At 40.5% G+C, this 26,642-nt stretch overlaps 1 protein-coding gene across 1 annotated transcript in view; it reads right to left on the bottom strand.

Moving 5' to 3' along the window:
• Positions 1–4,336: 4,336 nt before the first annotated feature.
• The window catches only part of PDPR (pyruvate dehydrogenase phosphatase regulatory subunit), a 35,331-nt gene continuing 13,025 nt past the window's right edge, over positions 4,337–26,642 (bottom strand). Inside the window, exons 9-18 of the mRNA XM_051974639.1 lie at positions 25,617–25,809; positions 23,677–23,801; positions 22,464–22,619; positions 20,945–21,078; positions 19,835–19,983; positions 19,309–19,421; positions 17,705–17,799; positions 13,544–13,633; positions 11,560–11,742; positions 4,337–10,932 (exon numbers count right to left, since the gene is read on the bottom strand). Of these exons, the coding sequence (XP_051830599.1) occupies positions 10,528–10,932; positions 11,560–11,742; positions 13,544–13,633; positions 17,705–17,799; positions 19,309–19,421; positions 19,835–19,983; positions 20,945–21,078; positions 22,464–22,619; positions 23,677–23,801; positions 25,617–25,809 (1,643 nt within the window). The 3' untranslated portion in view covers positions 4,337–10,527. The remainder of the gene's footprint in view (positions 10,933–11,559; positions 11,743–13,543; positions 13,634–17,704; positions 17,800–19,308; positions 19,422–19,834; positions 19,984–20,944; positions 21,079–22,463; positions 22,620–23,676; positions 23,802–25,616; positions 25,810–26,642) is intronic.

Raw genomic sequence — 26,642 nt, forward strand, 5'->3', positions numbered from 1 at the left:
CGAAACATGACCCAGTTTAGGCCAGTTCCAACGATGAGGAGGAGAGCCATCACCCCAGAGAGAGAACAGTGGGAACTGAATGTGGACCCCAACATCGCCTTTTCACTCCTTTTGTTGTTGTTTGCTTGCATTTTGCTCTTTCTCATTTTTTTCCTTTTTGGAGCTGATTTTTCTTGTGCAGCATATTTGTGGAAATATGTACAGAGGAACTGCACATTTTTTTAAAATTTTATTTTATTTAATAATAACTTTATATTGACAGAATCCATGCCAGGGTAATTTTTTACACCATTATCCCTTGCACTCGCTTCTGTTCCGATTTTTCCCCTCCCTCCCTCCACCCCCTCCCCTAGATGGCAAGCAGTCCTATATATGTTAGATATGTTGCAGTATATCCTAGATACAATACATATTTGCAGAACCGAACAGTTCTCTTGTTGCACAGGGAGAGTTGAATTCAGAAGGTAAAAATAACCCGGGAAGAAAAGCAAAAATGCAAATAGTTCACATTCATTTCCCAGTGTTCTTTCTTTGGGTGTAGCTGCTTCTGTCCATTATTTATCAAGTGAAACTCAGTTAAGTCTCTTTGTCAAAGAAATCCACTTCCATCAAAATACGTCCTCATACAATATCGTTGTCGAAGTGTATAATGATCTCCTGGTTCTGCTCATTTCACTTAGCATCAGTTCATGTAAGTCTCTCCAGTCCTCTCTGTATTCATCCTGCTGGTCATTTCTTACAGAACAATAATATTCCATAACATTCATATACCACAATTTACCCAGCCATTCTCCAATTGATGGGCATCCATTCATTTTCCAGTTTCTAGCCACTACAAACAGGGCTGCCACAAACATTTTGGCACATACAGGTCCCTTTCCCTTCTTTAGTATTTCTTTGGGACATAAGCCCAATAGAAACACTGCTGGATCAAAGGGTATGCACAATTTGATAACTTTTGGGTATAATTCCAGATTGCTCTCCAGAATGGTTGGATTCGTTCACAACTCCACCAACAATGCATTAGTGTCCCAGTTTTCCCGCATCCCCTCCAACATTCATCATTATTTTTTCCTGTCATCTTAGCCAATCTGACAGGTGTGTAGTGGTATCTCAGAGTTGTCTTAATTTGCATTTCTCTGATCAGTAGTGATTTGGAATACTCTTTCATATGAGTGGTAATAGTTTCAATTTCATCCTCTGAAAATTGTCTGTTCATATCCTTTGACCATTTATCAATTGGAGAATGGCTTGATTTCTTATAAATTTGAGTCAGTTCTCTCTATATTTTGGAAATGAGGCCTTTATCAGAACCTTTAACTGTGAAGATGTTTTCCCAGTTTGTTGCTTCCCTTCTAATCTTGTTTGCATTAGTTTTGTTTGTACAAAGGCTTTTTAATTTGATGTAATCGAAATTTTCTATTCTGTGATCAGTAATGGTCTCTAGTTCATCTTTGGTCACAAATTTCTTCCTCCTCCACAAGTCTGAGAGATAAACTATTCTATGTTCCTCTAATTTATTTATAATCTCGTTCTTTATGCCTAGGTCATGGACCCATTTTGATCTTATCTTGGTATGTGGTGTTAAGTGCGGGTCGGAACTGCACATTCTTAACATATATTGGATCACTTCACTGCCTGGGGAGGAGAGGGAAGGGAGGGAAAAAATTAGGACACAGGTGCGTATCAAAAATTATCCATGAATATTATTGCTCTGTAAGAAATGACCAGCAGGATGAATACAGAGAGGCTTGGAGAGACCTACATGGACTGATGCTAAGTGAAATGAGCAGAACCAGGAGATCATTATACACTTCGACAACGATATTGTATGAGGATGTATTCTGATGGAAGTGGATTTCTCTGACAAAGAGACTTAATTGAGTTTCATTGGAGAAATGATGGACAGAGACAGCTACACCCAAAGAAGGAATACTGGGAAATGAATGTGAACTATCTGCATTTCTGATTTTCTTCCCGAGTTATTTTTACCTTCTGAATCCAATTCTCCCTGTGCAGTGGGAGAACTGTTCCGTTCTGCAAATATGTATTGTATCTAGGATATACTGCAACATATTTAACATATATAGGACTGCTTGCCATCCTGGGGGGGGGGGGAGGGAAGGAGGGGAAAAAACGAAACATAAGTGATTGCAAGGGATAATGTCGTGTAAAAATTATCCTGGCATGGACTCTCTCAATACAAAGTTATTATTAAATAAAATTAAATTAAAAAAAATTATCCATGTATATATTATACACTTTGTATATATATTGAAAATAAAAGGCTATAATAAAAATAGACAATAAATTAAATAAATTAACTTTCTGTATATTTAAAATTTATAAATGAATAAAATTTAATAAAAATAAAGAAAGAAAAATTACAAGAGAAAAAGGCACCCCCCTCCGGGAGTCACGGGCCTCCTGAAAAGGGCATCACCCCCCAAATACCCCTGGCATAAGCAGCTTGGCCAGCCCCCTTCCTCCAGCTGCTTCTCTCTGATCATCCCTCGGTACCGTTACAGAGCTCGCCGTTGGCACATCCCCCGCCATCTCCCCGCGGTGGCGAGCGCCTTGGGCAGACCCTCCTTTGGCTCTGTATCCCCAGCGCTCCCCGCAGTACCTGAGGGAAGGGGCGCTTAACCAACGCCAGGCTTCCCGGGCACCCCAAGGGGCCCGCGCCCCGCCCCCCGCCTCCGCCCCGAAAGCCCAAGCCCCAGGGCCCCGCGGGGCGGCCGGGCCGCGCTTCCGGTCCCAGCGCGGCTGCCCTTTTTGTGGCGCCGGATCCTCCTTTTCAGGGCCCAGGGGCGGCAGGCTTTCTCCTCGGGCCGAGCGAGCCGGGCTTGGTCCACATCGTCCCGTTTCGGAAAAGCCATTGGCTTTTCCTCCGCAATAGCGGGTGATGGCCTCCATGGAGACACGAACGGCGCCCCCTGCTGGTTTCCATTTAGGATAACAAAGGGAAGGAGATTTCCCATCCATTCTCGTCACCCCGCGTCTGGTATCGGGACAACTTTGCCTAAATCCTGAGCCCCGGGTGAGCCCGGGAACCACGGGAAGGGCAGGAGCGAACCCGTCTGCAGGCTTATCCCCGGGGTGCCCCTTTCCGGGCTGATGTGTTAGAAAAGCCGAAATCTACGGCAACCAGCGCACCATGGGCAGCCGTCCTGGACACGCCATCTTTCTAACCAAGGTCACATCCTTTGAGGATTTTACAAAGTAAATCCCCCAAATCCTGGGTCTAATTTTGTTTTCTCTACCAACCAGCAAGTGAGACACCCAGGCACAATGTCCGAGGCTTTTTCCAGCCAAAGCAGTAACAAGTATTTAGATCATGGAATCATTTTTCAAACTCGGAGGAAACTACAACTCTCAGTCAGTCTACTCCCAGCATTCTACAGCGAGAATCCTGAGGGTTTATCCAAGGACCTTAAAACCAGCGGGCGGCAGTGCGGGGTACGGGGCCGGCCAGGGCATCTTTGGGGAATCCAGCACCCTTTTGTCCCACTCTCCACTCCCAATGGCCCACTTGGTGGCCATTCTGGACAGTGCATCTGCCTTCCATGGGAACGCACATGAGATTCCCACAGAAGCAGCAGCAAATTAGAGAAAAATCTAGTCATCGGTTCCTTATTTTGGGTTTTTTCCCCCTCCATCTTGCCTCCACTATATGGAACACCACTCACCACTCCTACTTTACAGTTTCAAACTCTTCACTCTCCTTTCTCAAGACCTTAAAAAATCCCACTATTATGGGTGGGCACTTCCATGATCAATGGAGATTATAAATGTTTCTATCTTTGCTGGCAGTTTCGAATTTTTATAAATTTTTTAAAATTAAAAACAAAAAGTTCCCTGGAGGCCAACATTTACTCCTGAACCTCTCTAAAGGTAATTTGGTTCATCCTTGCCCACTGTTGTTGGGTCTGTCTTCTGTCTCAATTTTGTAGGAATTCCCAAGATCCTGTGGCCTCCTGGCACGGACAATAACTGGCATCTATGCCATGCTTCAAGGTGTGCAGTCTGACATCTCATTCTTACCACCACCTTATGAAGCAGACGTCTTTATCCCTAATATACTGGGCTCATTCCTTGGTCACCCAGGGAAGTACCAAAAAGTAGGGTTCAAACTGAAGGCTTCTCCTGACTCCACGCTTCCTTCTGCTCCACATCTCTAAGAGCCTAAAAGACCCCTTTAGAAGGAGGCAACAGGCTACAGTGGTTATGGTGGTTCTTCCCACAAATGGCAATAACATGGAATTGTCCCATATATGCATGGAGGACGTGAAAGAATTATCCCAGCCACAAAGAACATTCTACAAGGTGCCAGGGCTAGAGTAATTAAATGCCTCTTTATTCATAAAGAAATTTTGTGATATGTGAACAGACCAGAAAATCTTAATTGAAATACAACTCCATATAAACACAGTGCACACTGTTCGGCTAACCCAGCCTTGGTGGACAGGGGCCCATCCTGTGTGACTGACAGCCGCCCACCATCGGCGCCCCACAAAAGGATGCCAATTTGCTAAAGTGCCTTGTGTTTTCAGGAGCATGTTCTCACTCCAAACCTGATGGACACAGCCGGGCTTCAATGCTCTGCACAAATGCAATGGGCTACAACACTTTACAAGAATTACAATGGCGTATTATATAGACCAAGGGTTAGTTAAAGCATGAATTGTGCTCCTAGAACAATGTTCATTCAAACCCATCTGCAGAAAGCTGTTTCTTCGTGCTAGGGAGAGAGACATGGCTGTGAGGAGGAAGGTTTGTGGAGACTCGGACTGAAAAGAAGTTTCTGTGCTGGCCCTCCCCCGTGTAAGGCACTAGGAAATGGCGAGGAGAGCTCGGGCCTTCTGCCCTCTTCTCCCTGTCTGCAGGAGACGCTGGCCAGTTCTCCCAACAGGGTCAGCCCTGTCCACAGGAGACAGGAGAAGGCTGAAGAATAAAAGGTAGCCAACGCTCACCGAGGATAAGCAAAACTGTCCCTGAAGCCCAGCATGACAAGAGTCCATGAAGGGTAGCTCTGGTACTCAATGGAGAAAAGGCCGGAAAGGCTCAGGCCTCTTGGAAAGCTACTCAAAGGAAGTAAAGCATTCGTGAAAGGAGTCTAAGGGATTTTAGCACCGTTAGCCCAAAGTGGTGTTGGCCGGGGATCTGGAGATACAGAGCAGAGTCATTATTTGCTGAGTTTTATAACAGGATGGACAGCAGATTTCAAAGCTAATTTTGTCCTATTTTTGTTGCATGGCTACACAATGGGCGACGGGCACCTTTGTTTATTCTAAAGCCACCTGATAGAAAACAGACTAGATGATGTTTCCCTGCCTACGTAAGTGTCCATGTCATGACATCATGATCGGGACTGTTCAAATTGCAGAAATCCTTTCTATTAACAATCCACTAGCCACCCCCAACACAGATTGTCCCTTGGGTGTCTTAAGAACTTCTCTGTGGAAGCAGCCATCAAGGGATGAAAACTAAATCCATGCCTTACTGCTGAGAAAACTTACCTGGTTCTGCCTGGCTGGAGAGCCGCCCTCTCCATGCTGTGGGAGCAATGGAGATGGTATCGAGAGATTACTGTTAACGGGTTCACTTTTAACAGTTTTGTCATTTAAGGGAACGTCCGAGTCCTTAAGTTTGATAATCAAGGAGGACAGCCACTCCCTCAAGCTTAGCATAACCAATAAACTTAAGAATTAATGTTCAGAAAGCTCCAATTATATCTTTATCCCCTACATGTGGGGTTAATGTGACCACAAGTCAAGCATATCTCTCTTTTTGAAATAAGATGGAATAATAAGTAAAGCAATATCTTCTAGGTAAACAATACGAGAATTCCTTTAAAGTGCTTGGTTCTATTTTTCTGGGAGGGGAAAAAAAAAGGTGACTTGTGCCAATTTCAGAATTATGTCTTTAAACCAAAGAACAAAATGGTACTTGTTTCTTCAGCCTACTACAGTTCCAACACAAAAGCTCATATACCAAGACAAGGATACCTAACCAACACCGAGACTGTAGTAATAACTGCACAGCTCTCTAGGTTCAAGGTAGTCTTGTTTCTGAGTAATATACCTGAGAAATTATGCACTCAACAAAAACATGATGCTGATGTATAAACAAAATTATTTCCAATTTGTCCTCTTCCCAGAATTAATAGATGTGATGGTCTTAATTAGCCAAGCCAAATTTCTTATGATTTTGTCATAATTGGCAATAAGGGAATAACAAAAGTCCCTGGAATCTTTGTGTTAAGGGGAAAAAAAGAGGAAGAATTATCTTTAAGTGACAAATAGAAAGCATTTCCCCAATTGTGACTATTATAAAACATTAGGATATTTAGAAGCCTACAAATAGAGAATTAGACTGCAATCCCATTTTCATTTAGATAAGAATATTTGGCCACTGTCTTCTGCCCAGAAAGAGGTTTTGATTGTACAAGTGTGAACTTTCATTCAATCTGGTATAGTAATTATAATGCTGTTTTTCTTTAACAATTAAAGATATAGTAGAGCCAAATTCTAGAAAGCTGGAATACTTTTAAAATAATGAATCTTGAAAGTTTACTTTATAATATATAGAGAGTAAAAATATGAAATACTTGAAGCCACATGTAATTATTGAGTGGGGCACAAACACTCTGCTCTTTTGGATATTCTTTCAGATTCCAATGGATTTTATGTCCACACTGCAGTTTGTGTAAGTCGCTTCTAAAGTAGAAAGCCCGATTATCCTGGAGACCTTAGTCTGTGTCAAAAGGACAGCTTAACAAGGTTCGTTGTTCTCTCTTCATCTACCAGAAAAGTTAACATCATTACAATCAAAGCATTTTAGTGATAACATAAGTATGGGTCATACACACCATTTGCTGTTCAGTTCTGGGGCATTTTTTCCTAGATGTTCATTTCTATAGCAATATTATTCTATGTGTCTCTCTAAAAACAGCGAGATGTTAAAAGCTATCCATAATGAAGGGACTTAATTTTGTCATCCTATTACACTTGTTGCCAACAATGTGGGATACTGATAGCAGCTGAATCATCCAGAAAAGATAAAGCAATTTGTTTTCCTCAAACCCTCCCCATTTTCCATCAAGAGAATGATTTACTGAAGCAAATAATATTCAATTCTATGATTGTGATAAGTCATTAAAATAAAAAGTCATTAAAATTAACTGTTAATCACATTAAAGTATTGTTTTTTCAAAGCTTTCTGCACTAGTAAGTAATTCTGTTCCTTGACCTCAGTGCCTCTTTGCACAGCGGGAGCAATCTGCCAAGTAAACCTAATATCCTCTGGCTCAAGTTCAAATTCCAAAAGCCAAATGATTTTCACCACCACAAGAAAGCAGATCCAAATGCATAGACTAGAATGAAAGGAAAATACTCATTAGCTGTTTTCTAGGAGGGCTCACGGAAGATGTGCAACAGTGAGTATTCACATAAAACCAAAATATTTTCTGTACCTAAGACCAAAATGAAAGAGAATAAATATAGGTATATTTGCAAGAAGAAAAACTAAAAAAAAAAAAAAAAATGGCATGACCATGCAAACTGAAGAATAATCTCAGAAAGCATTTGGTGAATTGAATTTGTTGTTGCTTAGAGAATGGCCTGTCAATCCAAGAGCTACACTGAAATTGCTCCTTCATAGGAAACACAAAAGTCCCTCAAATGCCCTAAAACAAGAATAATCTTGACCAGATGGCTGGGATGAAATAATGTTGGGTGGTAACACATCTACCAGGGAAGGGAAAAACATGAGGACATTTTAAGTTATTTTTGCTTTGACCATTTCTAAGCCTTTGGGATCTAGATCTCCTTTTAATAGAATAATTTACATAAAGCCTTTTTATCCCAAAGGAGCTAACTTGTTCTGAAATGGATGGAACAAATTGGCTACTCCCTGCCTGGAAAGTGCTCCAAGGGAAGCCTGAATCCAAAGTGAACAAAAATTTCAGATCTCACTCTGTAAAAAGCCTTTTCCCTGTGTGAGCAAAGGGAAAACCTCAAATCATTGAAGTTGTCTTTCTCCTCAGAAGCCCCAGGCCACTTTTCAGACAAGATGGCAACTAACTGCACTCTGAACCTTCCTTCCAAATGAAAAGAAGTAGATTGGTTTTAGAGATTTAAAAAAAAAAAAAGTAGACGGCAAAAATATGGAGGAGTAAGAGAGTGAACTAACTAGCTCACACTTGTTTTTTTCCTTCTTGAATTTTCTCATTTGGGAGAAGTATTTTCAAATACTTCTTCCTGCCCAGGAATTAGAGAAAAACAGTAATAATCACCAAAAAAAAAAAAAAAAAAAAAACCCAAGAAAGCCAAGTACTCTTTGGGTCAGATAAATTTTGGGATGGTTACACAACTACCTCTTTTCTATTTCTCTTTCTAAGCAGTGATGTGATAATGTAATGTAACTGCTAAGGAAGGGGCAGGAGATGCCTATGCATACAAAGTCCAAATTTCTACAAAGGAAGAACTCAGATTAGGGCAAAACTTCCTACCCATACCCAGCACTCTCATTTTCAAGACTCAACAAAACACTCTGTGTGGTCCACAGAATATCCCTCCAGAAAATCTCCATTTCCTATGTTTGCTTCCCCACTTTTCTCCCAACTCCCCAAACTCTGCTCTTTCCTAATTGTTCTATCTGTTGCTTTGCTCTTGGGATGGGAGACACTTCTCTTCTCCTGATCCTTTTCCCCAAGCCTTGTCTCAACCAAATTGCCCTACACAGAATACGAAACTTCACAGAAATCTCAAGGCTTGGACTCAAAATGAAAGACACAAGAGGTAAAAAGAGTAGAAACAGAAGAATCGCCAAGGAGACGAATGAGGCTGAAAGAAAAAAGGGCTTTCTTGTGAAGTTGAGTAAGTTGCCCCCATCCCTTCAGGTTTGTCAGCCACATTCTTCCCCTTTACCAAACTGGTAAGGGCCCAAGGAAACAAACAAACGCACCTAAGTCAAAAAATTACTAAGGAAGGGGTGAGCCAGACGGACCAGTGGGCAACAAACTAGAAGAAAGCAAGTCAAGCCCAATTCTCTAATGTTCTGACGGGGGTCGGGGCAGGGCAGGCTTGCTTGTGGGGGCAGCAGAGTGCCTTAAGTTCATGAATTTCTGCATGAGCTCTTTGTTCCTTAGTTTTAGCAGCTTTAACTAGTAAAAAAAAAAATTAAGGGGCTAAATCCCAGAGCAGTCTGCACAATCTAAAGAGCTTCACTGCCAAGTCAATGAAACAGTCCGCTCTGAATAGGCAGTGACACTTTTTTCCTTAGAATGTTTGTCTCAAGAGAACAAAACAAACCAAAACCCCCAAACTAATTTTTGATCCTAGTGGACAAGGATGAGTAGAAATGAGAAAATTGCATGAGTAATGGAGTCATTTCCTAGAGGGAGAAGAGGCTAGGAAGCCAGGCTCAAGGCCCACATCAACTGAGCCACTGGAGAGAAGGCCTCCCTCTTCAAACGTATGGCTATTACTCAGCACGGCTGGCAAGGTACTTACTGGACTCGTGCATAGATCCCTGCAACTGATCTTCCCTCAAAGGAGCAGAGCTCATAGGCCTACTACAGAGAGGCCATGCAAGACCAAACTAGTCAAAAACAAAGTGCAGTGGGCCTGTGGAAGAGAAAACCCAGAAGGGGGAGCAGATTTCTGCACCCTATTTCTCTTGGGACAGGGGGGCTGGCCTTTCTGGGACTATGGCTCACCAATGTTCATCTACAGAAGAGGAGCCTGACAAGGGAGTGGAACGTGACCAGCAGGGGTTTCCTCGCTGACCAAACCTCTTCTACTGCTCCTTCAGAGAGCCCTAATACCCGCTGGAGACTCCCTCTCTCTGATAAAACCTTTGCTGAGTCTCACACCAATGAGGTAGCTGATCGTTCTATTGCTCAGTATATCATTGCACCAAACCCCTCTGCACAATGTACATGAGGAAAATGTAAATCAGAGTATCCCCAATGACCTGCTTAAGAGGAGCATCTCCTCGAGCCACCCTCTGGATGTAGCCCTAATGAGTACGCTACGGGCCATGGAGAATGCCCAAGCTGAGAGAGAAGAGTTAATTCTCAAGGAGAGGCCAGCAAAGACCAGCTGCTCTTGATTGTAGGTGCACAGAGAGAGCAAAGTACTTGGAACTGGACGCCACCCTTCAAAGGGCAGCTACAATGGTACAACTATTTCTGCTGAATGGATGGTTCCTCCTGTTCAGCCTGCCAAGTATATCAAACGCCATCTGCCAACGTGAGACTGGGATGGGGGGAAGGACTGAAAGGAAGGGAAGGAGATACTGAAGGGGATACTTAAAAGAAGGAAAGGTGAAAAAAGTTTCAAAGCAAAAAAAATGTTAATGTAGGCTAAGTTGCAAACAGTCCCAAGATTCCAAAAATAACCTTCATATTTAAGAAAGGGAGAAAGAATAGGAAACAACGAAGGAAAGAGGGAACAGCTGGCAAGATGATCCTAGTGAGAAGTCCTAGTGTGAGGAGGGAGGCAGCAGGCTTTCCTACCAGCATTACTTTCCCTGGAAGTCACTCATTTCTATCTCATCCTTTCGTCGTTTATAAGTAAAGAGAGAGCTGAATGGGTAAAGCTTGGCCTTGGCCTGGAAGCGTTGCCCCGCAATGTCGATTTCATATTCCCCACGGTTAATGAAATCAGGGGTCACCACTAGCTTCTCCCCAGTCTCTGGATTAAAATTGTGCACAAAGCCAAGGCAGACATGGCGCTCCAGAGTGTAGCTGTAGGCGCTGCTGGTGGTCATGCCCACATACTGCCCATTGCGATAGATAGGCTCTCCCCACCAGGGCCAGAGGTCCAGGTCTGTGTCGTGATCTTCAAGAATGAACATGGTAAAGCGCTTGTAGACTCCGTTCTGCCTTTGCTGTAGCAGGGCCTCCCGACCAATAAAATCCATTCCCTGGAAAAGAAAAAACCATGGACTTAGGGGTACAGACCCCCATCATTTGGTCCTGAGAAGCAGGCCTAAGGGAAGAGCCTCTGATCCCAACAATGCCTTACTATGCTACACTCTATCCTTTTTTGGTAATGTTTTTATACTTAGAGAAGATAAAGGGTACAGTGCCTTACATGAGCCAAATTCATAATGCTAAGGGCATCCCAAAGAGCATCTCTTTAACAGCAGAAAGAAAATACTTCTTAAAATATTTTAAGAACACTTCAGTCATAACATAAACTAGCATTAAATTTAAAAAAAAACCCACAAAACTAGATCCCAAAACATCTGCTGGGACAATAGGCATCTAAGCATAAAACATGTCAGCAGGACAATGCAAATCCCACAATCATCATAGCATTCAGAAATAGTTGGTCTAAAAGGTTTCACAATTATAGTATTAGAAGACTTTTCTAAATGGTATTTTCAGATAACAATTTTTTTTGCTGTGGATAAAATTTTTCAATTCAAGGCCATCCAGTTCATAATTATCAACCTATTGCTACAAATCTGGAATTTCTGAGCATGCTCTTCTGTGAGCACTCTCCTTCCTCATCTGATCAGGTACCTGTATCTGGTCACATACAGTACCTTATCCAATTTTACTCGAAATTCTCGTCCACACTCCAGGGGTGTTGTGAAAGTGTTCAAGTCCTGACCCCAAAAGGCAAAAAATTTCTCAATGCGAAGACTTCGAAGAGCATAATATCCAGCATTTCGGATCCCATATTTTTGCCCAACACTCATCAGCTCATTGTATACATGCAGGGCATACTATAAGGAGAAAGAAAAAAGTTTATTGTTACATTTTAGGGAATTAAGACTGATAAGTAAATGAGATCAGGATATGTGACTGGTAAATCAAATACACAACTAACAGCCCAAAGTTTCTTCCAGGCCAAACCAATGGATAAAGTCCAAACTAGATGACATCAGTTACTCCCATTCCTAGGATACCCTATCCTGTTAATAAGCTCCAATCTGCCTCAAATAACATTAAAAAATGATTATCCCATTAGCTGACATTCTGAATGGACACAAATAAAATTTTATGATTTTCATTTGGAAACATTAAAAAAACTTTAAACAATACATATTGTATCTCTAATAGAAAACCAAGACACTAGCTTACTGTTCTCCCAAACTAGACAGTAAGAGGGAAAGGATAAATTTTTTTTAATTCCTTTTGCCCCCTCCAAACTACCAAATAGTGTTGTACAAAGGTCTTTAATAGATACTTGTTAAACAAATACACTTAGAGCTTAAATACTAGGACTATTACTTACAAAGGAGCCACTCTTTCACAACTTTCTGGTTTACTCTAGCTCCTACTACTTCTCAAACCAGTCCTCAGTCTTTTTTTCCCTCCCCTTTATACCTCTCCACACACGCACACGCACACACACTTTACTTCTTTTGATAAAATGAGCAAATGATAAATTGATAATTTGATAAAATGAGACCTAGACAATTCTAGGTCTATGTAACAGTTTCTAATCTGGCAAAGACACCAACAATTGATCAACTCTGGGTGCATGGAGTAATCAGAAGAAAAACAATGAAGCCAATTTCTATTTTCTCCATCCCTAAATTTAAAAGGATACTTTCAGTGAACATAAAAGTTTTCACATGAAAAGGTTTTGCCCTAAGGCCCCATTGTCATTACTAGTACATTCAGAAAAAGTCCCAGGCATGCTTTATTTAAGTCCTTCTCTCAGACCTCTTCTTCCTCCTCTTCATTACCAACTACTTTATGCCTTTGCAGTCCCCTCCCTACATTCAGGAGCCAGATCAAAACTGGTTTCCTGGGTGAGGTATATCCAGCCATTATCCCAAAGCCTCACTAACCCCACACCCCGCTACTAACATTCCAGACCAAAGAGCACTCCCAAACCACTATTCCTCTCTGGGTGGGATCTCTTTCATTAGAATTTGCTGCCTTTGGGGGAGAAATTGTGCCTTTTGCATTTAACCCAAGCTCAGTAGTTCTATTTGGCACAGAATAAATGCTTAATAAATGCTTTTTTCAAAGAAATTGTGGGTTGTTTTTTTTTGCATTTGTATCCCTAGCTCAGAAGTTCTGGCACAGAATAAATGTTCAATAAATGCTTTTTTCAAAGAAATTGTGTTTTTTGCATTTGTATCCCTAGCTCAGAAGTTCTGGCATAGAATAAATGCTCAATAAATGTTTTTTTCAAAGAAATTGTGCTTTTTGCATTTGTATCCCCAGCTCAGTAGTTCTGGCACAGAGTAAATGCTTAATAAATGCTTTTGCCTTGCATTCATTACTTAAAGATTTGTCTCAGAAACTGTTAGTCAGCAACTAATTTAAATATACATAGGGATCTTTGAACTGAAAGCAAATTTAGGATAGTAGATGTCAATTAAGAAAATTAATATGATTCCAAGAGAAGTGAAACAGAAGTAGCATCACTAACCCAGCTTAGGCTGTTGGCACAAAATAAACTCATTTTGAATATGAAAAAAGAAAATACAAATAAGTAGCTAACCTCATTTTAAAAAAACTTTGCCTTAAATTCTACACTAGAAAACTCACATAACTGTTATGTCTTACCTCTATCGGGATGTACAGCATGAATCCAGGCTCTCCTGTGTGAGTCATGCTCATCACTCTGATGCCGTTTGCATAACCCACACTCATCTCCTGTAGGAACCAAGGCACAAGAGGAAGTGGGTAACAGAATATTATGGTAAGCTCTTAGGTCCCTATCAGGCAAAGGCCATTCATTAACTCTTTGGTCTAACCCCAGAGCAAGACATTCCAATGAAAAGGACACTCTCATTTTGACACTCTCCCTTTCTAGTCTACTGGAAAGAGAAGGAAACAAAGTCTCTTGCTCATCAGAAACATCACCAGATTGATTTGAGGCAACTGCTACACTATCCTGGGAGTCACAGGTCCTTCAAATACTGAATGAATCATCTTTTTTCTATTCACTGTCTTTGGTTTAAAGACAGAAAGGACAGTCATTGGCCTCAAGCCTTCTATGCTCTATTTGATGGGGGGGGAGTACAGGAACAGAAGTAAATATCAAATAATTTTAAAATGGAAACTTCACACACACACAAATATAGAAGAAAGATCAGGGAAGGTTTCAAGAACAGACAGAAGCTAAGGGAAGCTTTGTGAGAAGAGACAGAGAGAAGGGAGAGGACAGAGGGAGCCCAGGAAAAGCCAGCAGACCAGCAGAAGAGAGTGCTCCAAAGGGGGTGCTCCCAAAGTCAGCCTGTCAAATTGGGGAAGAGATCTAGTTTATCATTGAGGGCTTATATTTCATCCTTGGGGCAGGCAGAACCTCTTAAGTTTTGTGAGTGACATGGTTAGATTGGGGCCTGAGCTACTGAATCAGATCAAGGGAAAGGAGGGGAGGCATGAACTAGGCAGAAGCCGCAAAAGTGCAGAAAACAGGGCAGACTTACAGGGAGAGGGAACTGATAAAACTTGCCAAAAGAGAGGCTATTGCGGGTGAGGGAAATGGAAGAGTCAAAGGTGACTCGAAGGTTGTAAATCCAGATGTCTAGGAGAAAGGAGTTGCCTCAAAAGAAATAAGGCTCTTTTTAGTTGTTAGAGAAGAGATAGCTCTTTTGGGGAAGTATAATCAATTGTCCCAATATGTTAAAACTGAGATGTCTATGGGACCCTTGCCTTAAATAGAAGAATCAATTGACTTTAGACAGGCATGTCAATCAACTTTGTTCACTCTTGACCAAATGAAAAGGCCTGGTTAAGAAGGGAATTAGTGGCTTTGGGCAGATATTATACCAATGATGTACAGACATTATTCTTTTTCTGTTTAAGCAAATCAAAAGCCCTCAAACTAAATCATGTCTTTTTTTTTTTTTTAAACCAATTGTAGAAGTCTGTCATTTGTTACAGAATAACTATAAAATGCAAGGGGAATCAGCTGGGACTAGAAAAAAATTCTAATCAACTCTTATTTATCTAATAGAACTCTATATATTTTGATCTTTCTCCAAGCAGAAATGATAACTGACATGCAGACTTTTTCTTCTATCACCAATCTAACGTCACTAATCCACCATCTAGTGTTTATTTGAAGCTTTCTACAGAAGGCTTATCCATTACTTCTGAAAACAATGTTCCCTTTGTGGATAGCTCTAATTTTTAGCAAGTTTTTCCTTGAACTGACATAAAAATTTAACTAGTAATTTCTATTTCATTCTGCCTTTCTGGGCCAGAAAGAAAAAGTCTGCTCCCTCCTCCATCTGAGAACCTGAGGACCCCTAAGTCTCTTTTACTAAACATTTTTAGTTTATTAAACCAATCCTCTAACAGGCCAGTCTAGATCTGGTCTCCCCCCACCAGCTTTGTTGTCCTCTGAATGGCCCTTTCAAGTCATCCATGGCCCTTATGAGGCTTCTTTCCAGGTACTCTAACAGAGCATCCAGTTGTTCTGACCAAAGCAGAGGGCAAGGGGGGACTCCCCTCTCCTTCATTCTAGACACTCTGCTTCGAGAAGTAGCCAACAATCTCATTTGCATTTCTGGCTGCCTGAATGCATTCCTAACGGCACCATTTTGTTTATAACCTGTTGATTTTCTGACCGACACCAGTAGTCACTGAGAATGTCTTATCAAGGTATACCTCTTTCTTTAGTTAGAAAGAGAGGGCAGTAAACAAGAACTAGATTTACCTCATAAAAACCACAGGAGCCAAAGATGACTCTTCTCTCATCCAAGCTTTTTACAAGACAGGATGGCTTTGCCGACAGATCTCCTACCTATGCTGCACAAAGGGGGTACTGTAGACATCCAGATTAACTTGCTACCATAGCATTAGAGACCTGGCTCCTAGCTTCTTAACAGTGTTTACACAAACTAGGAACCTTAACAACTCTGCCAACTATTTCATCAGATGGCAGTTAAGTTATTGCTCCTATTAAGAAGGTGGTAAACCCCAGAAGACTGAAAGCAAACTGAAAGCTTCTTGAAGAAAATGAACATAAATGTTTTCTCTATCTATAGGAAACTTTAGCTGGTCCCTTTTTCCAATAAAACAGTTATGAAGTAGTCTATTTATTACTAACAGTAAACAATTTTCAACTGCATTTCCCTGAAAGCTGAGACAAGGACAGTGGTGAAAAATTCAGAAGTGGTTTTTACCTCTGATTTGAAGGTCATACAATCCTCCTCAGAAACAGACTTTCAGATTCTTTTATAACTACCTATTTCATAGATCTATCAATTTTGCAGCTTTTTAGAGTACTTTCAATATGTCTACTACCAAAAAAGCAGAATATATATTTATTCAAAGGATTCAAAGTGAACGACTGAAAGAGTCATACTATCTCAGCAGGTGATGAAACATCATGAAACATCAGCTTAGTCTCATCGACTTGTTATAACTTCAAGGGAAAGAGTACTATAGATACTGGCTCAGCCTTTACACAAGAACAGGAGGATTCATCTGCCAACACTTTGACAGCTGACTTGGGAAAACAGGACAGCAATCACAGCCTCACATAACTGAGACAGAGAGGCTTGATGAAGCACTCAAATATAAGACCAAGGCAGAGCAGGCAGGAGAGACTTCCCTGACTGTGAATTTAACCAAGCTCCAAGATAAAGATAAAACTCTGAAAGACATGGTTCTGAAGAAATGACCTGGTAATGAACCAATAGCACAACAATTGTGTTATGAATAATTTGCAACTAGATAAGGCTATAGTAGCTTAATTTGAAAAGATTGTTAAGAGGCTACTACCAAAGAGATTTTGACTAAAATTGAGAATGGGTAAGAAGGGTAGGAAAGACCAAAAAACAAAACCCATTTGTTTTCCTGTTGAACAGGTGAAAAGCCCCAGCTTAATCACCCAATATAAGCATTTCTTTTTTGATCACAAAGTTCAGTCCTCCATCCCTAGTTAAAATACCCAATGATCAGACCTATGCCTAAAGCCCCAGCTCACAATAACTCTGTAATCATGGAATATCCAAGCATACAGGGCCAGAGCTCACCCAGTGCTCCTTTGGTCTTGCTATTTCCTATATAGGTGGGCATTAACAAAGACCCACTCTGCAGAAGTCACTGGGTCATTGGAAGAGAGCTGTTCCAAGCTCATAACTGTATCTCTCCTCCCCACCCTCCTTTCAGGGTATCTTTGAGGGGAAAGGCGCCACAAATGGAAATGGCATTACAGTTGTGTTAAAAATGTATATTTAATTTAAGAAACATTGCAGCTAGCATTTTTAAAAATTCTACGTAGTATCAATTAGTTTAAACTGAGAAAGACGAAAACAAAAAATTGTAAATATCAGTGGTATTTATAGGAGATAGCCAACATATGTAAACTTTTTTTTCTTTTTTCTTTAAGACAAGTAATTTCTAACCTGAGAAGATGATTAACTCTCTATATCAAATTTATACTGGCTGTGAAAAACAAAAAACGATGCAAGGGAAAAATATATCTTGGAAAAAATAATTTTCTAATGCTCATAATCTTCGAAGCTGGAAATAAGTTAAATCTACTGCTATGAACTAGCTAATACCATACTGACATTCAGATGAGTCTATTTTTAAAAAAATTCCATTGATGATTGAACAAGACAATCTGAAAGTGAGGAGAAAGTTACTCATTATATTCCTTGTTTGCTCAGTCAAAACCATTTCTGTTATAACCCTGCATTAGAAATACAAATCCAAAACTCAAAATACTTTGATAAATAAATCTAGAAAAAGTATGCCAGTACCCACCTTGCAGAAGAGGGATGGGAAATGATCTGGAGACATAGGGGCATAAGATAATTCAGAAAGAACATCCATAGCACGGGGACCAATCAGATTGAGAGCTAAATAGAAAAGAAGAAATATTTGGCTTCTCAAAAGGAATGACAAAGGATTATTCTAGATGCATTTTACCTGGCACACACAATAACGAGACTGGTTTACTAACACTTTGAAACTATCACATAACTCTTATCAGGATTAAAGAATTATAGAAAGCTATCTCATTTATCATTATGCTTCAGGAAAATTTTCCATATAGAAATGGAAAAGCATGACCAAACATTCTACCATAACAATTACCAATGGGGTATATGTCAATATTGTTAATAAGTTTCCTAGAGTCAATTTGAATGAGCTCAAATGGTGATCAATACTAGTGGAATGAAGACTTTTTCACTTCTCTGATAACACTCAAGGTCTAATGTGCGCCCAGCATAAGGTAAACAAAATACAGAGAATGGAACAATCTTAAGAGACTTATATTCTACATGACATCATGTGGGTATCTGATAATATTAATATTTCCGAAAGGAACCATTATGCTATCAGCACACATAGCTAACTGAGCACCATATTAGACAATTCTTATTTATCAAAAATAAAAACATAAATGTTAAGACTAAAAACTTTATACTTTTATTATCTAGATGCAAAATGCTTTCATTTGCATTTTTAAGGCCCTTAATTCCATGCTCAGACTAAAGAGAACAATGCAGAAGTAACCCCAAGTTTTGCTATCACATGGAAGAGAAAGTACCTTCCTTATAACAGGATGATTATCCTGAGAACTTCAGTAATGACACTACACAAAAGAAAGAAAAAGTTCAAAGTGTCTGGGTCTTGAGGCAATTCTGCTTCTTCTGACTCTGTGGGTATCCCCCACTTTCCAGCCAGTCTTCTTGCAACATTGTCCTCCCCCACCTCCCTCTTATGAAGACTCTTACTAAGCTTCCAGATAACTCTTCAATGACTATTCTTAAACGAAAAGCTGAATATGCCTGGCAATGTATTAGGCAAGTAGGTAGGCTAAGAAGAGAATCTAAAATTATCCAGGCAAGCTGAACCACTGAATTATCTCAAGCCTTCATTACAGACCACAGCAGAATAGGAAAGGCCAGCTCATTAGGCAGATTTTGATCTGCAATGATTCAGAGACAGCTGGTGGGCCAGAACATTAGACTTGGAGTCAGGAAGACCCGAGTTCCAATCCTGTCTCACTTACCAGCTGTGTGACCCCGGCCAAGTCACTTGACTTCTGAATGCCCCAGTTTCTTCATCTGTAAAATGGGGATATTAACAGAACCTCCCTCCCCAGGGCTGTTGGGGATAATACTTATAACATGTCTTTTGGATCCCAACAAGTTCTACAGATGCTAGTTATTATTGTTGTTGTTATAGACAGAACCTGTAAATGGGAGTTCAGGAGAGTGAATAAAGTGGTCCTGCTGAACCAGCTTGGGCCAATGAAAGATGACCTCAGTTTCTCTTGCCTCCGACAGCACAGAAGCATGAGTAATCCCTGAATCTCCCAACATCCCCCACCCCCCACACCATCCCTGAGCCCACCTTACCAGTGTACTTCCAAGTTACATCCTCTAAAAGCAGGTTGCTGTCTTCAGGCATATGTTTCTTGAGCCAGGCCCAGCAGTGGACCTGCTGATCAGTAGGAGAAATCATGAAGAAACTAGAAAGCAAAGTCCCAAAAAAAAAAAAAAAAAAAAAAAAATCAAAACCAAATGGCAAAGAACATACAATGAAAGCAGCAAGGAATCCTGCCCTCTCTATTCTCCAAGCCAACGGAGAACAAGGCTAGCCCACATCCAACATCTTCTCCAAGCACCTTGGGACTGAATGCTGCCCAAGGAGACCCACAGTGAGCAGAAGACACATATTACACGGGGCTGGCTGCCATTCCATAAAATAGGCAGCCTTCCCAAATTAAAAACTGCCAATGATGCACCTCTGTGATTTGTTCTCAGACTTAGTCTCCAAAGAACAAATTGCTCAAAAACTGACCAAGAGAAGGTTTTTAGCCATGCCCCCATCCCACCACAAGGGAGAGGTCCCGGAGGGGGTCACGGAGACCCCGCCGTTCACCTGCTCTTGCTAAGCCGTGCTATGCTGCAGTCATTTTCATAGCCGCCCCCCTCGTTGAGCATGCCCGTGTGCACGATGTGGCCCACAGGCACATCCAGGTCATTGGAGAAAAGGTACTGCAGCAGCTCAAAATCTTCTTCCCCAGGGGACTGTTGGAGGAGGAAATAGCAATTAGCACAACAGCATCAGGCCAGTGAGCGCCCTGAAGAGGAAGCATGTGTGCAGAAAACATGCAGGAGCGCCATCCCCGGGGTGGCAGCGCCAACCTATCTCCACCCCCATAGCCCAGCCCGCCTCTCCAAGCTGGACTTGGCCCAGAGCTCCCTTGGCCTCAGGTCTCTGGCCCTTCTCCAGGCCACGTACAGGTCTCATCACACTCCCATCCCTCCATCACCTCCCCACGTACTCCCCAGTCCTGTCGGTCGTTCGGAGCACTCAGCCACAGAACCAGGCAGTATGGCCTTACTGGCCCCCACGCGCTCCGGGATCCAGCTCCTCAGGCCAACCCGTGGTCTCCTCCTCCATATGGTACCTGCTGGCCTCTTCACCTTGGCCCCCAGCTTCCCCATCCTTTAAAAGCATCTGCTCCAAACGCACCCCTCAGAAGGTAGCTCCTCTTGGTCTTCCCTCTCCCACAGCCACTAATACCTTCCTTCGGAAACTGCCTTCTATTGAGCCTCAACCCTTCCATTATATTTACACAGTGCTATTTCCCCATTTAGGCTGGGAATTCCCTGAGCTGGGTTTCTTTGTAATCCTCAGCCTGAGCCCAGAGCCTGGTACAAAGTAAGTGTTTAATTAATACTTGTTGGGTTTATATCAGGAAGATAAAATAAAAATTCTGATTGTATCTCTTATAGGCATAGTAAAGAAAAGGTTCAATTATTCTGAATATGCAAGTATACATATCCTGATACATATCCTGAAAAAATTCAGTAAGAACAGAAACTGGGAAAGAAATTAGGGAAAATTCCAAAAAGCAAAGACTAAAAATCTACATTACATTCATCCTACAGAGACAAAGTACTACAGAGACAAATTGTCAGATAAAGCTATTTTAATAATCAAAGAAGATTCTATAGCTTGCCATTTGGGTTCCCAATTACTTACAATTATTTCAAATTTAGTAAACGAGGACATGTCAATGACTGTTACAGCCTCTTTACAGCATTTGACTTCAGACTCCACAATGTCAAACCAGTCTGGTTTATAGAATGTCTTGCTCTGTTCCAATGCCAATAGATCTAAAAATAAGAAATGATAAAATTTTAAAAAAATTTTTTTTTAAGGATTACTGGGGATAGTGGAAATATTATGTATTCCAGTGACTAAATGAAGAATATGCTACTTCCCTTTCCTGTTAAGTACATGAAAGGCAGCACTGACAATCAGGACATAAAAGAAAATATAAGGCATAAATGCTTTCTTTGACACAGACAGACTATATGAAGCTGGACAAGACAAATCACTTACCTTTTCCATTTACACACTAGGCAATATGCTAAGATTAAGTGGCAAATCCTTTGCTGTTTTGCATTAATCTAGGGCCTTTTCTACAGCTCTGACCCAAAACAACACACAAGCTAAGACAAAGCTGCATTTATAGAGTACTCAGTGGTTGTAAGGTACTTTTGTATTCTTTTAATTCGTGTAGTCATCTTACAGGCGCTTCACAATTAGGCTATGAGGAATCAAAATTATTTTCTCACTTTAGAGACAGAGACAAGAAAACAAGTTGATAGAGGTCAGATGATTTGCCCAATGTGCATCAGGAACTAGATTCAAGGCCTCCTGCCTCCAAAATCCAATGTTTTTTCTTCTCTAAAAGAAGCTTGTTATTCAAATGAAAAATACACACAGAGATATTAAAGGCGGGGAGGAAGGCTCATCGTTCTGAAAATCCACTCATATCAGAAATGGGTTCAAAAGGCAACACTACATATACACCACGGAGGGGATAGCCACCTCCAAAATCTATAAAGAAATAAGGGAAGAAGGATTGGTGTACAAGGAAGTAAAGGCTGAGGGAAGAAGACATGGGAGGGATCCATGATTAAGCAGAAGTTAAATAATAACAAGGCAAGTTAGAAGCAGAATTAAAACAAAGAGTCAGCAGGGATAGAAAAGATATTTGTACATGTATGTGTATGTATATATCTACATGTGTATACAATAAATATATCCTTTAACTACAGCCTGGGGGAATGTGGAAGGATGAAAGGGGATGAAAAAGAATAAAGTAAAAAAGGTGTGCAGCAGAGAACAAAATAACAATTTATAAGGAAGTAAAGAAAAGATGGACACTCATGAATATAATTTCTTCTCCTAATATATATATGTGTGTGTATATATATATATATTCTTTCTTTCTTGATCTGGCAATTTGTTGTTATATATTTTGAATCCTCCCTAATATTCTGCTAGGCACATGGCAATGTTATCTTTTGTTTTCCTTTTTATTTTTTGTTTTGTTTTGTATTCATTTTCTATTTTTCTTTTTTTTTATTATTCTGTTTTTAAATGATTTTTTTAAACTGCAAAAACCAAAAACAAAAACCTGCCTTTCTCACTTTATAATGCATTTGTTTTTTCTCCTTTTTTCAGGCCAGAAACTAAAATGAGATCTCACCTTTGTCAGGTGGGACAAAGTACTTAGGCCTCTCAAAGCCATGTTTCTCCATCCATCTAGCTCCCTGTGCATCCAAGCGGTCATAAAGGGGAGAGGTGCGCAGCTGCCGACCAGTTAGGAAGTCCCATCTTGGTACCTTGAGATCATATAGTAAGGCTGAAATGAGCAGAAAAGTAGGTGAAAATACTCACTAAGGTAAGAAGGATTTAATCAGTGAGAAACAAGAGGTGATGGGGGGAAGAAGAGAGGAAATAGAGGTTCCTCTATATTCCTCTTGTGGGATTCTTTAGCAAATGCTGGATGGAACATGGAGGACAGAGACTGTGTTATTTTCTCAGAACTTTCAATCTTTCTCAGTGTCTGGGACAAAAGAGTACATTCTTGAGAATGACAGCAGTGGGGCCTCTTTTATCAGTATAGACTGAGTGAGATGGTGCAAAGTTAGAACTCTCACATTGAGTGGCACTCAAAGCCCTTACTGTGCATGTGTGCTGGGCATGGAAACCAAAACCAAATTAAATTAAGAGTCACATTCAATAGAACATTCAATTCTGAACATAAATATTCATAGACTATTTAGGAACAGTTTAGCAAAGTCAGGGCATCGATTCCTTGAGAGTGAGCAAAACAACAAAAAAATTTAACCAAAATGGAGAGAATGAAAAAATTAAGTGTGTGGAATGTGTTGAAAACTGTTTTCTATTTCAGTGATATGTAGTAAATAATCAGGACTCTCAGTAATGAGGATTAGGCTTTTAAGAACAATTCTGTGAAGCTACTATTTAGGTAAGACAAGTCTAAAATTCCAAGAAAAAAAGCAAGACAACATTCTTAAGCAATATGTGGTCTCTTTCAGGTAAAACTACAGGGGCAGTACTCAGGATCCACAAAGAACATTTGAAAAGGAAAGAATTTGAGGGAGGGGGGAGAAGAAGGTCTTTCTGACTCCACAGTAAATTCTCTGAGAATGAATCAGTGAACTTACAATGTTGCAAGTAAAATGATATATCCTCTCCAGTAGGGTTAGTATATGTCTTGAGACATCTAAGAGCCATAGAAGAATAGCAGAGCAATCTACAAAGAATATTCTAACTCCTTGGGATACAAATATCAGCCTTATACCATAAGAAACAAAGTATTTCTTTGGGTGATAGTGCAAAGGTTATTAGGAAGAACTGGCAGGCAATGCTAGAGTACGAAGAAGGCTACTCACGCATCACTTCCATGACACGGTGACGGAGGAAGGTACGGCTGCTCTGCAGAGCTCCAAATCGCTTCAAGTCCAAATCCCATACATTTTCTGAAGGATAACCATGAACCATCCATTCAGCAAGATACCTATTTTGAGACACAAAACAACAGAAAGCTCTTGTTTCCAACAGTCTAAAACAGTGGTCTCTCACCATCAGTACAACATTTTTGAGGACACATGCCATAAAGCAGTTACTTGTAAGTAATCTACCGATACTACAGTACTAATTATGAACATTCCAAAAGTCAAAGATGCAGCCTGTGTGAATCATAGCATGGTATTTTCACCCTTGTTGTTGTTTACTTGCTATGTTTTTTTCCTCTTTTTGATCTGATTTTTCTTGTGCAGCATGATAAATGTGGAAATAAGTTTAAAAGAATTGCACAGGTTTAACCTATATGGAGTGGGAAGAGAGCAAGACTGCAAGTCAGAAAGACCTGCTTTCAAGTCTCACTCCAATTTGTTACTGGAGGAGCACAAAGGGTGGACAGAAAAATCATCCCCTCCCTGCTCCTGAGGGTTCTAAGACTGTGAGTTGCAAAGAAGATGCCAGCCTGCAGTGGCACAGAAAGTTTAGTCACAAAGGACTTCTCTGTACCAAAGAAATACAGATCTAGTCTCTATCCATATGATAAAACTTACATTAAAAAATAGAACTTAAAGATCATCATATAAAATGAAATATTTGCTCAAGGAAACAAGTTGTTCCTGAAGTTTGCTGAATGTAGCCATGACCTGGCCAGGCCTGAACTTTAAGAAACCATTTTGGCTCATGAAGAGAGACTGCAAAGAGGGGAACTGGAAGCAGGGAGGCCAATCAGGAAATTGTTGCAAAGCATAGGCTTAAGGACCTGGACCAAATAGAGACTGGAGGAGAGGCCATAGATGAGAAAGTTGTTTGGACACTTGGGCTGTGACAAAGTAAAATCTGGGTGACTGAAGAATGATACTCTTAACAGGCAGAGGGGAGAAAGAACACGAGCCCTGTCCCACCTGCTCCCACCAGCAGCACAGGGCAGACCTTGTGACGAGGCCCAGGGAGAGGGAACTGTCCTGGCAGGCTTTGCACAGTGGCTGCCTGGGTGCCTGGGGACCAAGCTCAGAGGAAGGGAGGTGGGAAGTCTACCCAGCAAAAGGAATAATGGAGAGAGGGGAGAACAAAAATGTAGGTGGGTTGGGATAAGCCAGCAGGGAAGGTGGAATATGACTTCTCTTTCCATCCTTCAATTGGTTGATCATGTACCACCTGGAGTCTCAAGGACTGACAATGACAATGAAAACACCAAGCTTCATTTCTGGCTGTGCTACAGACTTCACTTCTCTGGGAAACATCAGGATAAGGCTGCTACTTCCAGCTCTGTATCTGTCTCAAGGAGAAACAGAGCTAGGCACTGTGAGGATGTCAGATATCGTGGATAACAAAAATAAAAACATACCAAAATTTAATATATGCCTTTTAAAGTAATCACCTTGGAAATGACATTATCATCCAAGTGAAACTATCTTTGGAAATGTCTTTAGACATCTATGAGCCACACAAGAAAACTAGCATTATTACCTTTCCAAGCCAAAATCTATTTCTGACCTTAAATAAAATCCACAGTTTGACTACTCTCCTCTCTTAGCAGACTTGGCTCTAAATCACCACTCTTTAATGCAAGTTAATTTTTAGAGAAGAGTTCCTGAAATCCTTTTGGCTTTGTTAGATTAGAACAAGTAGCTAGCCTCCTAAGGCAACTCCTTTGAAAAGAACAACATTCACTTGAATGAAGTTCTGCTACTATGTTTACTTAAAAAAACAAAACCACAAATAGTTCCGACTTTAGTGACACAAGTAATTTAGGAAGGGATGAACTAGTAAAGCGAAGCCATCAAGCCATACATTTACCAAAGTTACTTACTTCCCTGCTCCTCCTGCAAATGATGTTCCGGCCGAGTTCATTCCAGCTAGTACAAAGTAACCCTGCACAGTCGGAGACTCCCCCATGACGCACCTCATGTCTGGCGTAAAGGACTCAGGACAGTTCACCAACTTCATAATTTCTAGAGCTTCCAAGGCTGGCATCCTGCGCAGCAGGGAGCTCAGCAGAGGCTCTGAGCAGGAAAAAAAAATACAAAAAAATATAATCCTCACCTGCAAAGAAAGCAAAGACTTTTAATCCCCCATCTTTTCATTCTCTTCTTCTTCCAAGGAACCTATTTTAAAAACACAAAACAAAAACAAACAACAAAAAAAAGAAACTTTTAGCAATTTTAATAAACTTGTGATGTAAAGAGCCATCCAAATCCAGAAAGAGGACTTATAGAAACCAAATACGGATTATGTATTTTCATCTTTGTTGTTGTTTGCTTGTGGGGTTTTTTTTTCTTTTTTCAATTTTTTCCCATTTTGATCTTATTTTTCTTAAGCAGTATGATAAATGTAGGAATAAGTTCAGAAGAATTGCATATATGTTTAATTTATATTATGTTTAATTTAGATTACTTGCAATCTAGGGAAGGAGAGAGGTGGGGAGGGAAAAAATATGCAACATGAGGTTTTGCTAGAGTGAATGTTGAAAACTGTCTTTGCATGTATTTTGAAAAATAAAAAGCTATTATAAATTTTTAAAAAAAAACCCTTTAAAAGGAAAATCTTACAATAAAAAAAAATTTAAAAACCCCACAGGAGAGGATCTGTGAGATTTACTTAAAATCAAATTCCTTAAAAGAATGGTCAAAAATGTCAAAAAACTAAAAGATGGTATCACAAAAAAGTCATTGAAAGAATCTTACATAATGAGAGGCAACGAATTCCTAAGTCATCTATGAGTAGATTTCAACATTTCATTTAATTTCAAAATAAACAAAGACTAATAATCCCAAAACTGTTTTTTCAATGAATTCTTGAATTTTCTACAGAGTTCTGCTGGCTGTCCTTTCCTTTA

This window comes from Antechinus flavipes, chromosome 2, assembly GCF_016432865.1.
Source record: "Antechinus flavipes isolate AdamAnt ecotype Samford, QLD, Australia chromosome 2, AdamAnt_v2, whole genome shotgun sequence".
Classification (NCBI taxonomy): Eukaryota; Metazoa; Chordata; class Mammalia; order Dasyuromorphia; family Dasyuridae; genus Antechinus; species Antechinus flavipes.